At 35.5% G+C, this 14,256-nt stretch overlaps 1 protein-coding gene across 6 annotated transcripts in view; it reads right to left on the bottom strand.

Annotated features, from left to right (window-relative positions):
* LOC136042247 (syndetin-like) overlaps positions 1-14,256 on the bottom strand; it is a 146,725-nt gene that overhangs the window by 80,883 nt on the left and 51,586 nt on the right. For all 6 annotated transcript variants that reach the window (XM_065727189.1, XM_065727191.1, XM_065727186.1 and 3 more), the window contains exons 8-9: positions 13,030-13,186; positions 489-672 (exon numbers count right to left, since the gene is read on the bottom strand). In XM_065727189.1, the coding sequence (XP_065583261.1) occupies positions 489-672; positions 13,030-13,186 (341 nt within the window). The remainder of the gene's footprint in view (positions 1-488; positions 673-13,029; positions 13,187-14,256) is intronic.

Raw genomic sequence — 14,256 nt, forward strand, 5'->3', positions numbered from 1 at the left:
CCGCACTGGCTCAACATTCAAACTTAATGGCTGTTTTGCTACTTCCAATCTATTTTAGCAGTTTTTTTATCTTCAGTAAAAACAATTTTTAAAATGCTTTCCCCCCTCCTCTCTCCATGCTTTCAGGAATTGACCCTGGCGTATATGATATGGTTGATAATACTTAAATTTCAATAACCATTCTTAAACTCAATAGTTCTGCATTATCAATTTTCATCATTAATCAGTTCTGCAGTACTGCAGGTGGGAAGGAGTTCCGAATTGAACTTAAATAAGCTAACGGAATGGGAACAATAGAAGTAAAATGTTGAGCCTATTCAAATGAAACTGATACTGCTTTTGATTTTTTTTTTTAATATGTAAGTTATATTCTAATAATATATTTAAATTAGAATAATAATCTAAAATCTATGAGTGGATATCTCGTAATTGGAACGACAGATTCCAGGGTTGAACCGTTTTTGTTACCAAATTAACAGTAATAAAACCTTCTAATGATGTCCAGAATACTAAGAAGCTCCTCAATACGGAATGCAGAGACATCTACAGACAGCAGAAAATCTTTCAGTTTAGTTTGAATATCTTGCCATACTCGAGACTTGCCGTAATTCAACTTCTGTTCCGTATAGCTAGTATCATCAATACTTTTGGAGGTTTTTCTATCATCGGGGGCTAGAAACAAAAGTTGATTACTAAAGAAAGTTCGTTATTCGACCCAATTATTCAAGTCTGAGAATTCAAGAGTGAAAGTTTCAAGGCCAAAGTTGGCGTGGAGCTTTCCAGAGGGGGTATATTCCACGGCAAATTACCACAGGAGGGGCAGGGGTGATTTTCAGGAGGAAATTCCTCGAAAACCACTTAAGCATTATTATGGGGGCTAGGATGCTCCTATTATGGTAGCGAATATCATACCTGGAAGAGTTTGAATAGGGGTTGAAATGGTACTGTTCCTTGTTATTATTATTTGTAGCTAGATCAGAAAAGAATTTCGTACCAATATTACCAAATTAAGTTCTGCCGAAAGTATGCAACTCTTTACCCTGAAAGTATATGAATTTTTACCAAATAATCGTAAGAATATGTGAACCCGTGATCGATTAAAAATTTGTGATCGAAATCTATGATAGCATCATTCTAAAATACTTTAATGAAAACACTAGTATAACTTAAGCAAAAAGAGGTGAGAATCAAAGGAACGCAGTCATCTTCCTAATAGATAGAGTATTCACACCAAAGCCCCTCCCCCCCAAAAAAAAAGAAAAGAAAAGAAAAAGAATCTCTAAATTTCTTTTAAGCTTAATTTGTTGCTCGTAAGTCGCTACGGTTTTTTGCTGTATTCTTTGTAAATTTATAAAGGGGTCTTAAAGCAATAAAATGTCTCTTCTCTATAAATCTTTATTTCCTATTATACTTTTATCCAGATTCAAAACTTTTGAGATTTATCTCACATAACTGTCCATGAAATATGACTCACTTAATAGCTCGGTGCTCGAATCTACTTCCTCTTTTATTGCCAGTGTTTCCAATTCGCAAACTTTAAACTGAAGTTAAGATTTTTTGGATTTCAGCAAGTTGACCAGCAAGAATTTGATATAGAGGAAAGATTATTGTTGTGAAAAACCAACGTATCCGTTGACATTCATTATACCTGATCAACACTATTTCATGACATAATAAGAGCTTTAAAAGACTCCAAAATTTTTAAATTAAATAACCTGTTGTATCACATTTGACAAGTCTTAAACAGTTTTGATAATAAAGTAACTGAGAGCTGGCAGTAGTACACAGTAATATTTATCATAATAACCAGAGAATAAGCACAAAAGAACAGAAAACTTGTAACCATTTTAATCATGGCTTTTGCAGGTTTTGTAACCAGTTCAAGTTTTTACATATTTGTCTTAATTTTATTTCGGGTATTTGCATCTCTGATAAGTGCAGTTTTGATCATTTTAACCGTTGTCCTATTTTATCGTGTTTCGACAAGTCGTGTATCAGCAGTGGCGGAGGATAAGTTCAAAACTCGACTTTTCTTAGAAGAAAACAAAAGGAATCCTCGACCACCTCCTCCTGGTCGAGTTCCATTTATCTCCTATTATGTCCTCCTCTATACCTGATACTGATTAATTCTCAGTTTGGGGCTTCATCCTTCATTTTCTGCGATAATCCCAGCCCCTCTCCTCCCAGACACTCTATTTTACTTCCCTTTTCTAGCACCATCTATCTTTACCATCCTTCGTCTATCTCCCTATCAAGAACCTTCTCGATTCAACTTCGTCTTGCCCTATTCCCGTAAAATCCCACCACTTTTTACCTCCTAACCCACAATGCTACCATCACATGGTTACTGTTGTTTAAATTTCCAACTAGCGCCAGTACATGTAAATCCCTTACATAAATACCAGGTTTGAGGGACTTTGATGACTTGAATAAACTCATAACTGATGCAACTAGTTCTCTCGTGTTTCCTACAGGGAAAACATATCAACTATTAAATTCTCTTTTGCCTTCCTTGTAGAAAATCATCCTCAGACCTCTGTCATGATGATAATTTAACACCGAAAAGTTTTCCTATGTCCCCATTTCTCCTCAGGCCCAGTTTAGCCTTCTACTCTAAATCTACTACTATAATCGACTACTATAATCGACTCTAATCATTATCCCAAAAAAAATAAATGTGGTTCCCCCGTCTCTTGTTCTGACTACCCCAATACGAACCTTGTTATGAATCCAAATAGTAAATATGTAAAAACTAGATCTACGTTGCATGGGCAACGTGAGGTGTTGCGGCAACCTTTGCTCGGCTTCGCCGAGTAAAGTGTTGCGAGAGCAACACTTTGGTTTTGTTTCCTCGCTGCGACTAAACGCTGAAGTTTTTAATCTGTAAGGATGCTAAAATGCATACTAGGTACACCAACTCGCAAAAGTTGCAAACTCCTCATTGCTAAAGATGATTGTAGCCTTACAGCCGATTATTACTTACAAGTCCCCTACATGTCTTACCACTGGAACCAAATTGGTCTTACCATCAAATACAACGGAAACAAAAAATAGGTACACCAATTAGTAAGAGTTGCGAACCCCTCATTGCCGAGGATGATTATGAGCTAACAGCCGACTGTTGCTTACAACTCCCCTATATGCCTCACAATTAGTATCGGCCTATTTTTGGTTTCAGTGTGTACCTTACTACTGAAGTTGTCAACCCCTTTAAACTTTCAAACTGGTATATCTCATGAAGGAATTTTTGTACAAAAAAATGGATGACATATACTTTGATCAGCTCATCAAACGCTATCGACTGCCGTCGAAAAAAAAAATCTATCTGTCTTAGTTCAAAAGTTGACTTTTTTGCCGTAGGCCAACTTTCTAACGTCATCACTTAGAAAGGAGCAAAGGATAAACTCTAATTTCTTTAGCAATGAGAGAACTTTTAAAGTTTAAGAGGCACATCTGATACCATTTCTCTACCGCAATCCCAAGTGCGAAAAACCGAATGATAAACCCAGCTGAAATCACGAACAGAAATGGGTAGAAACAATAGATGGCAGCACTTTCGGACCCGTGGGAAAATGCCGCTTTTTTGCTTCTCTAAATTTTTCTATTTATCACTCAAAGAAGATATATTGGCTGTGGGGCAGGGTAACTGTCGCATATATTTAACACTTATAGATTTTAGTCCATCTTCAATTTGAAACTGGTGCCTGCCTGCTTGCCTGCTAGAACGGAGCTTTCCACTCGAAAGCAGAAACATGATTTGATGAAACGAAAGCTTGGCTGCATAACTTCAGATAGTCCTCTCTGACATAGGCTATACAACTCCTCTTCACTTCACACACTATAGGCTCTGGCTCAAGGACAAGCAAAAACCATCCTTTTTGGCCCCAGGCAAGAGTTCTACGAAGCTTTCCAAAATGTAAAGTCATATTCATCAATCCGGCCTAAGGTCCACAATTTCCGTAAAAACCGCAGAGGTTAGACCCTTACCACTTTCTAGGAATAAGCTGAAATCGGGGTGCTAAGAACAAAAAAAAAAAAAAAAAAAAACACGACAAATCCAAAGTGTTGCTCTCGCAACACAATTATATCTTAACAAGCCGTTATCAATTCTCAACACTTTTGCCGAGCAACACTGAGTCTTAACTTTGAAAAACTTATTAAATTTAGACTCTATGTCAAAAATATATAGAATAGATATAATTGATATTGTTGAAGTAAAGGCTCCAAGCTCAAACATGATAAAAACTAATACTTTTTCTCAGTTTATTACACTCAGACCCGAAACCCCCTCTGGATCAGAAAGACGGCGTAGTTTTTTCCCCGGTCCATAATGATTCATGTCCAACTGAAATCTCGATGCAATATTTAGCGCCCTCTGATGAAATAACGTGGGTCTATGTTCATCCTGAATTTTAAAAGCGTCCTTTTATCCTAATTGTACAGTGCTCTTTTGATTATTCTCCTGATCAGAGAACTGCGGACAGAATAAATTTTATTAAAGACTACATGCTAGTGCTGACTATGTTCTGTCAAAATAAACAAATATAGAAATTTTCCTATTATGTGATGTCGTGAACCTATTTTGTGAACTTGTTTTTACCACAGTAATTTTAATTTAAAAATTTTTCTATTAGGTGATACAAACGATATAAAACTTGTCTTTACCGTAGCATTTTTAATTTAAAACAAATCATATAAAAGTCCTAAATACCAAAGACAAAACTATTCTTGATACAATATGCACCAATCTATCAAGTTTTGTCAAACCCCTCCCCACTCTACCCCTCCTAGGTGGCAGTTACCACTTTAGCCTACTCTTATCTCCTCTGGCTGAAGTAAAAGAATCCTTTACTATTTACGTAATCCATTTATAGACCCAAACTGACACAAGCCTCTAAATTTTTGGCTCTTGAATAGCCACTAAAAATCGCTCTCCTGTGCATCAAACAAAAAATCTTTACCGCAAGTCTCCAAAATTAATTATTTTAAAAAGACGGCTTTTCTGTATTACAATAATGAAGGTGAAGATCAATATCAAACAGTTCGTGGTAACGAACTGTAGTAAGGAGCAACCCGGCTCAATAGTAAACGAAACTCCAAAAAACGGAATTTTGATGCTAAAAGATACATCAAAAGAATCGAATTTTCATGCTCATTCTAAATATATGAGTTTCATCAAATTTAATCTTTGTCATCAAAAGTTACGAGCCTAAAAAAATTTGCCTTATTTTGGAAAATAGGGGGAAACACCCCCTAAAAGTAAAAAAATCTTAACGAAAATCACACCATCGCATTGACTCCGTATATGAAATGGGTTGTCCCCTCCGCAATCCCTATATGAAATTACTCCGTATATGAAATGGGTTGTCCCCTCCGCAATCCCTCGCTCTTTACGCTGAAGTTTTTAATTGTTTTAAAAAGTAAAATTGTGGCAAAGAGTCAAACTTTAGCGTAAAGAGCGAGGGATTGCGGAGGGGACAACCCATTTCATATACGGAGTAATTTCTGTTCGTTTTAAGTTTTAATGTCGCTCATTACTTTCAGTTTAAAAAACTAGTTTTTTTTTATTTAATTCCAATAAGCCCAAGTATAGGTAAAGGAAAATTAAAGAGATACTGGGGGAAAACCTCCTGGAATTAATTTGCAGTTCTTTAAACCCCAAATGCGTCCGCTAATGATCTGAAATTGTATACTGCTTCAATTGTTTAAAGTCTCCCCATTTATTGGCTCAAGTCCAATTATTTCTTCCAATACCTCTTTACCCACAATTTCTCCCTCTGATGTTACAAATAAAATTCATAAACTTAGAAAATCAAGCACCTGCCTCTAGGACAACCCAATTTATTTAACTACAGCCTTTTCAGACAAAATTAATGATCCTCTATTAAATGTTTTCAACCAAATTACCAAATTTGTTAAATTTCTAAGTTGCTGGAGATATGGTTTTCTAACATTTGTCCCAAAGAAATCTACTAAGTTTCACCAACGTATGCCCCACTACAATTGCTCCTTTCAAGATTATATAAATGTTTCCTTTGAGACTAACTTAGAGTTAAAATAACTTCATATGTTGACATCCGACATTTCGGTAATTTCAGTAAAACTTCCACCAGCAATTACTTTGTGCATTCTGTACATACTATCTTAAATCTATATATGTAAAAATAAGTTATTTGTCGACTGACGTCATGTTTGTCCACTGACGTCATTATAAGGATTGAGCATTGTGACGTCATGTATGTATTTTGTATGTTTGTATATGACATCAAAGGCTTTGTATATGACGTCCAAGGCTTTGTATATGACGTCATTATAAGTATATAAGAAGGCGTTTCAAAGAGAAAGTTTTAGTATAGATTTTAAAATGACAGAAAAAAACAGCCGAGGAAGCTGCTGAAATAGTTAATTCAAAGCAAAATTTTAGTATAAGGTCATCAATGCCTACCAGATTTTAGTTTAAAAAAAAAAAGGTTTGGCGATATATATTTCATAGTGACGAAAGACAAGCCAAGGTAAAACAAACCAAACAACTTGAAAGTGATACCGATGATAAAAAAAAAAAACGACGTTGAAAGGACTGTCGTTTCCCAGTTGCAACATCTTTTCCACAAAAATAATAATTTAGTGCTTCTGTTCAAAACAGCAATCGAATTGATGCCTACTGATACGCAACTATCAACGAAGTGGCAATCGTTATGGTCGGTGATCAGTTCTTACCTCAAGATAGTATTCTTTATAGGCGAAACAATCAGTTGACAAGAATTGCTCAAACTCATCGATGCTACGATGCCCTACAATATCCTATCATGTTTTGGGATGGAGCCGACGGCTATCACTTAAGTATTAAATTGATAAATCCTGCCACTAACAAAGAAATGGATAAGAAATGCAGCGCAATGAAATATTATGCCTATAGATTAATGATTCGTTATTTATTACTTTTACATATAATCCATCTTGGGATTAGATACAACAGCTTTTACATCCTGGACAATCGCCGGTTCATAGACATGACATTACGGCCCGTGTCTTCCGGCAAAAGTTGCTCTTCTTCATCTCTTATAGGGTTATGGGAGATATACAAATCGCAAATGGCCGAGAATATACTCCACCGAATACGGCTAGAAAGGTCAGATATGACCTTGGACTTTACAACAGAAATTTATAACTGCACTTTAGTTATGATTGAAGATTTGTGCTTATCTATTGCAAACAAACTTCTCAAGCATTTGAGAATGCCTTCACCTAATCGTACTGCTTCTATTTCTACATGTGTAGAACGGGATCGTGAACAAAGTTACAACACAATTGATCTATTGTCGTATGTTACAGACCGGGACACCAGGACACAAGGAATATAAATGACGACCGGGACACTCAAAGAGAAATTACAGACCGGGACACAAATGACAAGCGGGACACAGGGAATATAAATGACGACCGGGACACTCAAAGAGAAATTACAGACCGAGACACCGGGAAACAAATGACGACAGGGACACAACTACAACGGGGACGCCGGAAGGGCACATGGGGGATATATAAATGACGACGGGAACACAGGGAATATTTGATTAGCAATTACCATGAACAAAGCCCAAGGGCAATCATTAGAAAAATGCGGTATAGATCTGAATACGGATTGTTTTCCCATGGACAATTATATGTTGCATGTTCAAGAGTCGGTAAACCTGACAATCTATTTATATGCACAGACAATGGGACAGCGAAGAATATTGTATATTCGCAAGTTTTACGTAGTTAAAAACATATATATATCTATCTATATTCACAGGTGGGACACAGGGACACAACTACAATGGCGCGTAACTAATATGGCTCGCAGGGGGGGGGGCTTGGGGGGCGCGAAGCGCCACCACCAACCAGGTGTTGGCGTGGCGCTTTGCACCACATCAACAGCTAGTAATCTATAAAAATAAAACGTTTGCTTAAACCTTGTCTTAGTTGATCTCGGAAGTGCTATAAGCAAGGCTGACCACAAATCCTAATTCATTTCTTGCTGGATAACCTTGAACTTCGCCTTCTCTCAGTAAATATCGTCCTGTCGCTCCTCTGAAATGGATCATGAATTTCGCAATACAAAAAAGAAAAAATCACCTGAACCCCTCCCTGTTCATTGTGAAATTTAATTTATTCCTAGAAGTAGTTAATGAAATTTGCAGAGTATTCCCTCAAAGAAGGAGATATGTAGAAGACTTGTCGATCCTTGAAGTGTGCCATAGGGACATCAAAAGTAAACCCCTTGAAATCTTAATCCATGTTTAAGAAGAAACTAATAATCTAAACACGAAAATAAATCCCAATAAATCACATATAATGACGATAAAATTTATGAAATTACTCGTGTTTTTGTTGACCCAATCCCAGCCGAAATGATGGTGAAACATATTTAACTTCTTGGTGTTACAATTTTAAATAATCTTAAGTAGGACATGCATGTTTCAAATTTTATTCAACAAGCAAACGAATCAATAACCTTGTTTAAACTTCTAAATGAATTTAATTGCCTCAAGATCATAGTAGTCGTAATATACAGTAGCGAAACATGATACACATTTCATAACGCGCAATTAGGGAAGTTTCTCAAACCGTCAGAGCCATAATTTCAGTTGCTATTTGGTTTTCTACTGGAAACATATTTCGTTGCGCGTGAAGCTTGTGTGGTTTTAGATATGTGTCAAAAATTTTCAATGGAGAGTATAGGACTTTTCGCTACTGTATATTACTTCCACTGTGCCACAGATGCATTCTCTCTGCCTTTACTGATCCTTTATCAGGCGGCTATTGAAAAATGTATGTCTAGCCTGGCATTCGTAGCTTTGAAGTTAGCAAAGCGACAAAATTGAGTCGATACTGAATTGTTTCCTCAAGACCATAAAAAAAACAGCAAAATCCTGTACTCCTTCTCCTTAGGGTCGAACTTATTACCACCTTAAACGAAATGAAGAACAAAATGTGTTTTTCTTTTGCTAAGTCTACTATTTCTACTCCCTGTACTGAGGACATTTCCCCCAAATTAAATACACCTCTAGACTCCGATTCCCCCGCTTTTAGTCTCATTAGCAATTCTGACTTACTCTCCGATCCATGCTGTTAAGAGAGGTTCCGATAAAGTTTCACCCTCTTTATTTTGGAGCCCGTTAACAATTCCTGATATGTGTTCCGAGTCAAAAACAACCCTTTCGTCTCTTATTTTTAGTTGATCATGTATGGTTACAAAGACATTCATCCTTTTGTCTAGTGCCATTTTTGTTTTTGCCCATTTGTGAGGCTCATTTGACTATGTTTCTTTAATCATTTCGTTTGCACAGTCATTTACTTACTTGTCAGTATTTCTAATTCTTCTCGTATTCTTGATGATTTGACTTTCAGATTTGAATTCGTTTGATTTTTGCAGTATCTGACTTGGAATGCAAGTTCGTCTAATTTATTTTATTTTTTTTAGATTGTGACAGTCCTTTGTTAAAAATTATTATTTTATCCCCCCCCCCTTCCCTCCGTTTTCTTGCCATTAATGGTACAAAGTTAATTTTAGTTTTTGGACAAGGAATTTTTTAATGTTATTTTTAACTAATTTGCATGAAATTTTTATTGACCGTTTTTATGTTTGATTGATTTCTTGTTTGATTATTTTTTAACTTTTGTCTCGGCTTTTCCTTTACTTAAATATAAAAGCAAATTATTAGAGCTTGTAATAGAATTTTCAAAATAAATTTTATTTTATCTTATTTTTATTATTATTTATATTTATTATTATATCTTTCTCACGAAAAATGTAAGCAGTACAGAACATAACAAGAACAAAATTTATAAGAGGTGAAAGCAAGCGATGGTTATGACCTCCTCGGAAAAATGACATGCTATGCGACATTCATTTTATGCTAAAAGACAAGCTTGAGAGTGAACATCTCACCTTCAAGTAAAAATGGGGTTCAAATAGGGATATTATCTCGATTATAATGAGTATCACTGATGATAATGTTTAAACAGCTTTGGGGAATAACTGAGACATAACTGAGAAGAACATGCATTAACAGTGTTCGAGCAACTTCGTAACTGATCTATAGTTGAGACTGAATTGATATTACATTTCTCAGCCTTTATTTTATAAAGCCCCCCCCCACAATTCTCACGGCTCAATGGCCAGGAATGCAAGGGTAAAAAGTAAAGAAAAGTAAAAAAGGACAAAAAAGAGAGAAAAGGGCAAAAAGGACAATAAAAAACATTCACAAAACATACACTAAAAATGAAAATACCAATCGGCGGCCAACCACTGACTGCTCGCCATAAACAATATCAAAGCAAAGTGCCGTATCAGTATAAAAAAACAAAAAACATACAATTTCAACTTAAACCAGAAACAACAACTACATGCAAGTGTTAAAGAAAAGAAAAAACTTAACCAAAGATCAAAAATGTTGTTGAAATTTCTTTAAAGGCACCAAAGGAATGACACTTCCACACAACTCATGTAAGTATTGCAGGCAGACACTTCCGCGTAACTCATGCAAGTATTGCAGGCAGACACTTTCTCGTAACTCATGCAAGTATTGCAGGCAGACTCACAAGCAGTCAAGGGGTTGAAATATGATATGACTTGAGTGATGTACTGAATGGAATCCGAATATCTTTATAATTACGAATATGATATGTAGAATGGTCACAGACAAGAGGTCGTCTAGTCTTAAGGGCCGCAGTAACATCACGGTGAAATTGAAATAAAAACGAATGAAACAACGTAAAGCGAATTCAAACTAAGCAACGTCTTATAAACAAAACTAATTGTATCAAGGATAAGGCTCCTTACTTTTTCATAGGCCCTAGAGATTAATATCAGGAGTAAAGACAATGTTGATATCTATGGGGTAACTAGAGACGTAAGACTGAATTCAACTTTGAAAAATAATTTTTAGAATCGATCAATGAAAAAGGGGTTTGAATTTCCAAAGAATTCCAAAACTCTTCAATATCTTCATTTTAAATCTACTAATATGATGCCAGGGGGAGAGACTCTCATCAAGTTAAATAGCCAGGAACCACTGAGAAAATCCCCTTGAAAGATGATTATCCGAAATCTGGGGTTAAACCTGAAAAATTCACAAGAAAATACGGTGGATCGGTGTAGCGACATAAAATACTAGGCGGTTAGCATCGAATCACAGAGTTACTCTCTCAACCAATGAACTTAAAAAGTCAACCAACCAAGTCAACTTAATACGGATATCAGACCTTGTTCTGACAGCAGTGCAAAGAATGCAGTCGTCAGCAAAGGCCGTCACCAGTTCATAGAGATCAACATTTGTGAGCAAGGAAAGATTCAGGGTAACATAGACAATAAACTGTTTGCTTTTAGTCCATAACTGTAAAAATATGACCACTAACATAAATTAATAATAGAACTGGCCCTAGAACTGAGCCTTGTGGAGCCCCAAACTCAATTTGAGACAATGAGATGAAAAAAGAGAATCCACGATAACAACCCTACCAGACAAATAAGAATCAAACCAAGCACTGGAGTTCCTTCTTATATGTAATGAGATAATTTAAAAAGTAGAGATTTGTGGGTTAAGGGATCAAAGGCTTCTCAGACACCCAAAAATAAAGAGGTAGAAATCAGACCTGAGTCATTAACATAAAGCAGAAACTTAAAAGAGTATCGCTCGGAGCGATCTGCTCGGAATCCAAGCAGAAACTATGAAAAAAATCCTTTACTTCTAAAAAGGAAAAAAAACAGATTAATATAGTCTTTTCTAAGAAAATTTATTAAAAATACGCAATAAATTATCAAATACAAGAATTTTTATTAAATATCAGCCAATAATAAGCTGAATCACTCAAGAGTCCGCCTATATATAAAACAATCACTATACATAAAACAATCAACTCCCTTAATTGAACTGGAAAAAATTATATTCTCGAAAGACAGATTTAAAAGACTTGACAAGGGAAAGATAATTGAAAAAATGAATTTGACCATCTTGGTGGGTATACAATCAGGACCAGAAGAAGCTGAACGTTTTAACCCATCCAAAAGTCTACTCATCTTAATATCCGAAACTAGATTCAAGGCGATCCACTTCAAGAAATTTGTACCAAGAAATCAGGCTTAAAAAGACGGAAGTTTACTGAAAAAGCAGTAGTTTTCCTACTTTTTGCAAAATAGGAGGTAAATGCCTCGTGAATATTAAGTTTACCTGGAGCAAACAAGCCATCAACCATTAAACTTGGAGGGAGACAAAATGCGGATGCAAAGGTTCGAGGACAGAGTTAATTACTTGCCCAGTTTTTGGAATATTCTTTCTACAATTAGAAAATTAAAAAAGACTATTTTAACTGCCACCTAATACTGTAAGATGTGAGGTCTATATTCTTTCCACAATTAGAAAATTTAAAAAGACGATTTTAACTGCCACCTAATACTGTAAGATGTGAGGTCTATATTCTTTCCTCAATTAGAAAATTTAAAGAGACAATTTTAACTGCCGCCTAATACTGTAAGATGTGAGGTCTATATTCTTTCCACAATTAGAAAATTTAAAAAGACTATTTTAACTGCCACCTAATACTGTAAGATGTGAGGTCTATATTCTTTCCACAATTAGAAAATTTAAAAAGACAATTTTAACTGCCACCTAATACTGTAAGATGTGAGGTCTATATTCTTTCCACAATTAGAAAATTTAAAAAGACGATTTTAACTGCCACCTAATACTGCAAGATGTGAGGTCTATATTCTTTCCACAATTATAAAATTTAAAAACACGATTTTAACTGCCACCTAATACTGAAAGATTTGAGGTCTATATTCTTTCCAAAATTAGAAAATTTAAAAAGACGATTTTAACTGACACCTTATACTGTAAGATGTGAGGTCTCTTTGATTCATCTTGGTATGCTGTAACTATTTATTTTTAAATGATAAAAAAAAAAAATTCCGATTATAATGAAGATAATGAGAAATTTTAAGAAAGAGAAATCATTCCAAAAGTGAATAGATAATAAACTTACTTGGTATATCGTCAGACTGATGGTCATTTAAAGCTATGTTGCCAAGTATATTATTAGAAAGATGCCAATTTATAACACGGTTGAAGTTGAACATTAGTGTCCACATTGATCGACACAAATCAAGAAGACATGGCACGCATGACTCAGGCACGGCTTTCTAATAATATACAACATAAATTATTTATACGCTTCAGAAACAGTGACTAAAATAAAAATGTAATTTTAGAATTGTTGAGTGATAATTCAAAAAACAAATATAGCCAAGGGAAAATATTCAGATAATTCTTTTTAAGGGCATTCGAGAACTAGAATTTATATCGTATCGTTATATTTCATTAAACATACACATTTCTAAACTTTAAAATGGAAATTCTTTGAAGATTTGACTTCAAATATACAGTTCAAAAGAACGATTTTACTAACAAATTAGATTCCAACTATAGCTTGTGACTGAATTAGACAGTGAGCCGATGACCAATTTTGATAGATATTATTCTGGTAGCTAGAATTTAAGAACATTTTCCCCCTTAATATATATATCAAATTGGTCATTAACTCCTGAAAGTCTTAGCTGGGATCCTTTGTGGAGTTAATATTATCTATATACTTTTTGCTTAATTCTTTCTGAATAAACCTTATCTAAGTCACAAGTAATTATCCCTTTTTGGGTTCTATCCATAAGCCTCTCCTGGTACATCTCCGGGTTAAAGGGAGTTAGGCATACCCTTCCTGGACCCTAAAAAGCTACATGATAGAGACTACCTCTGGCTTCTAATCAAGTTTTGTTGAGGCTTGACGCCTCTATGGGGAGATGTCCTGATTAAATGAATTTTTAAGCTTTTCATCCGTCCCACCGACCATCCCGTAGAAGTCAGATTAGATCCAAGGTACTACGAAAACCCACTGCTGGAAAACTCTAGTCAAGAAACTTACTCCCATGGAAATCTCGCCCCCCCCCGCCCCAGAGCCCCCTCTCCCCCCCCCCCCCCGCAAAGCTCACCATTGAAAAACATATATGAAAATGATCATGTAGATAATGATAATTATGTAGGCATACTCAGACTGAAGAGACACCTATATAAGTCAACAGACAGATTTGAAAGGAAATCCTCTAAGTGGCTTTGCCAACTCAGAATTGTTGCGTTATGGCAATAAGCTGCTTTACGGGTCCGATCTCTTTACGGACAAATCAATCGTCTTCAACAAATTTCCAGAGAAAACTTCTGC

Source organism: Artemia franciscana, unplaced genomic scaffold (assembly GCF_032884065.1).
Source record: "Artemia franciscana unplaced genomic scaffold, ASM3288406v1 PGA_scaffold_89, whole genome shotgun sequence".
NCBI classification, from domain to species: domain Eukaryota; kingdom Metazoa; phylum Arthropoda; class Branchiopoda; order Anostraca; family Artemiidae; genus Artemia; species Artemia franciscana.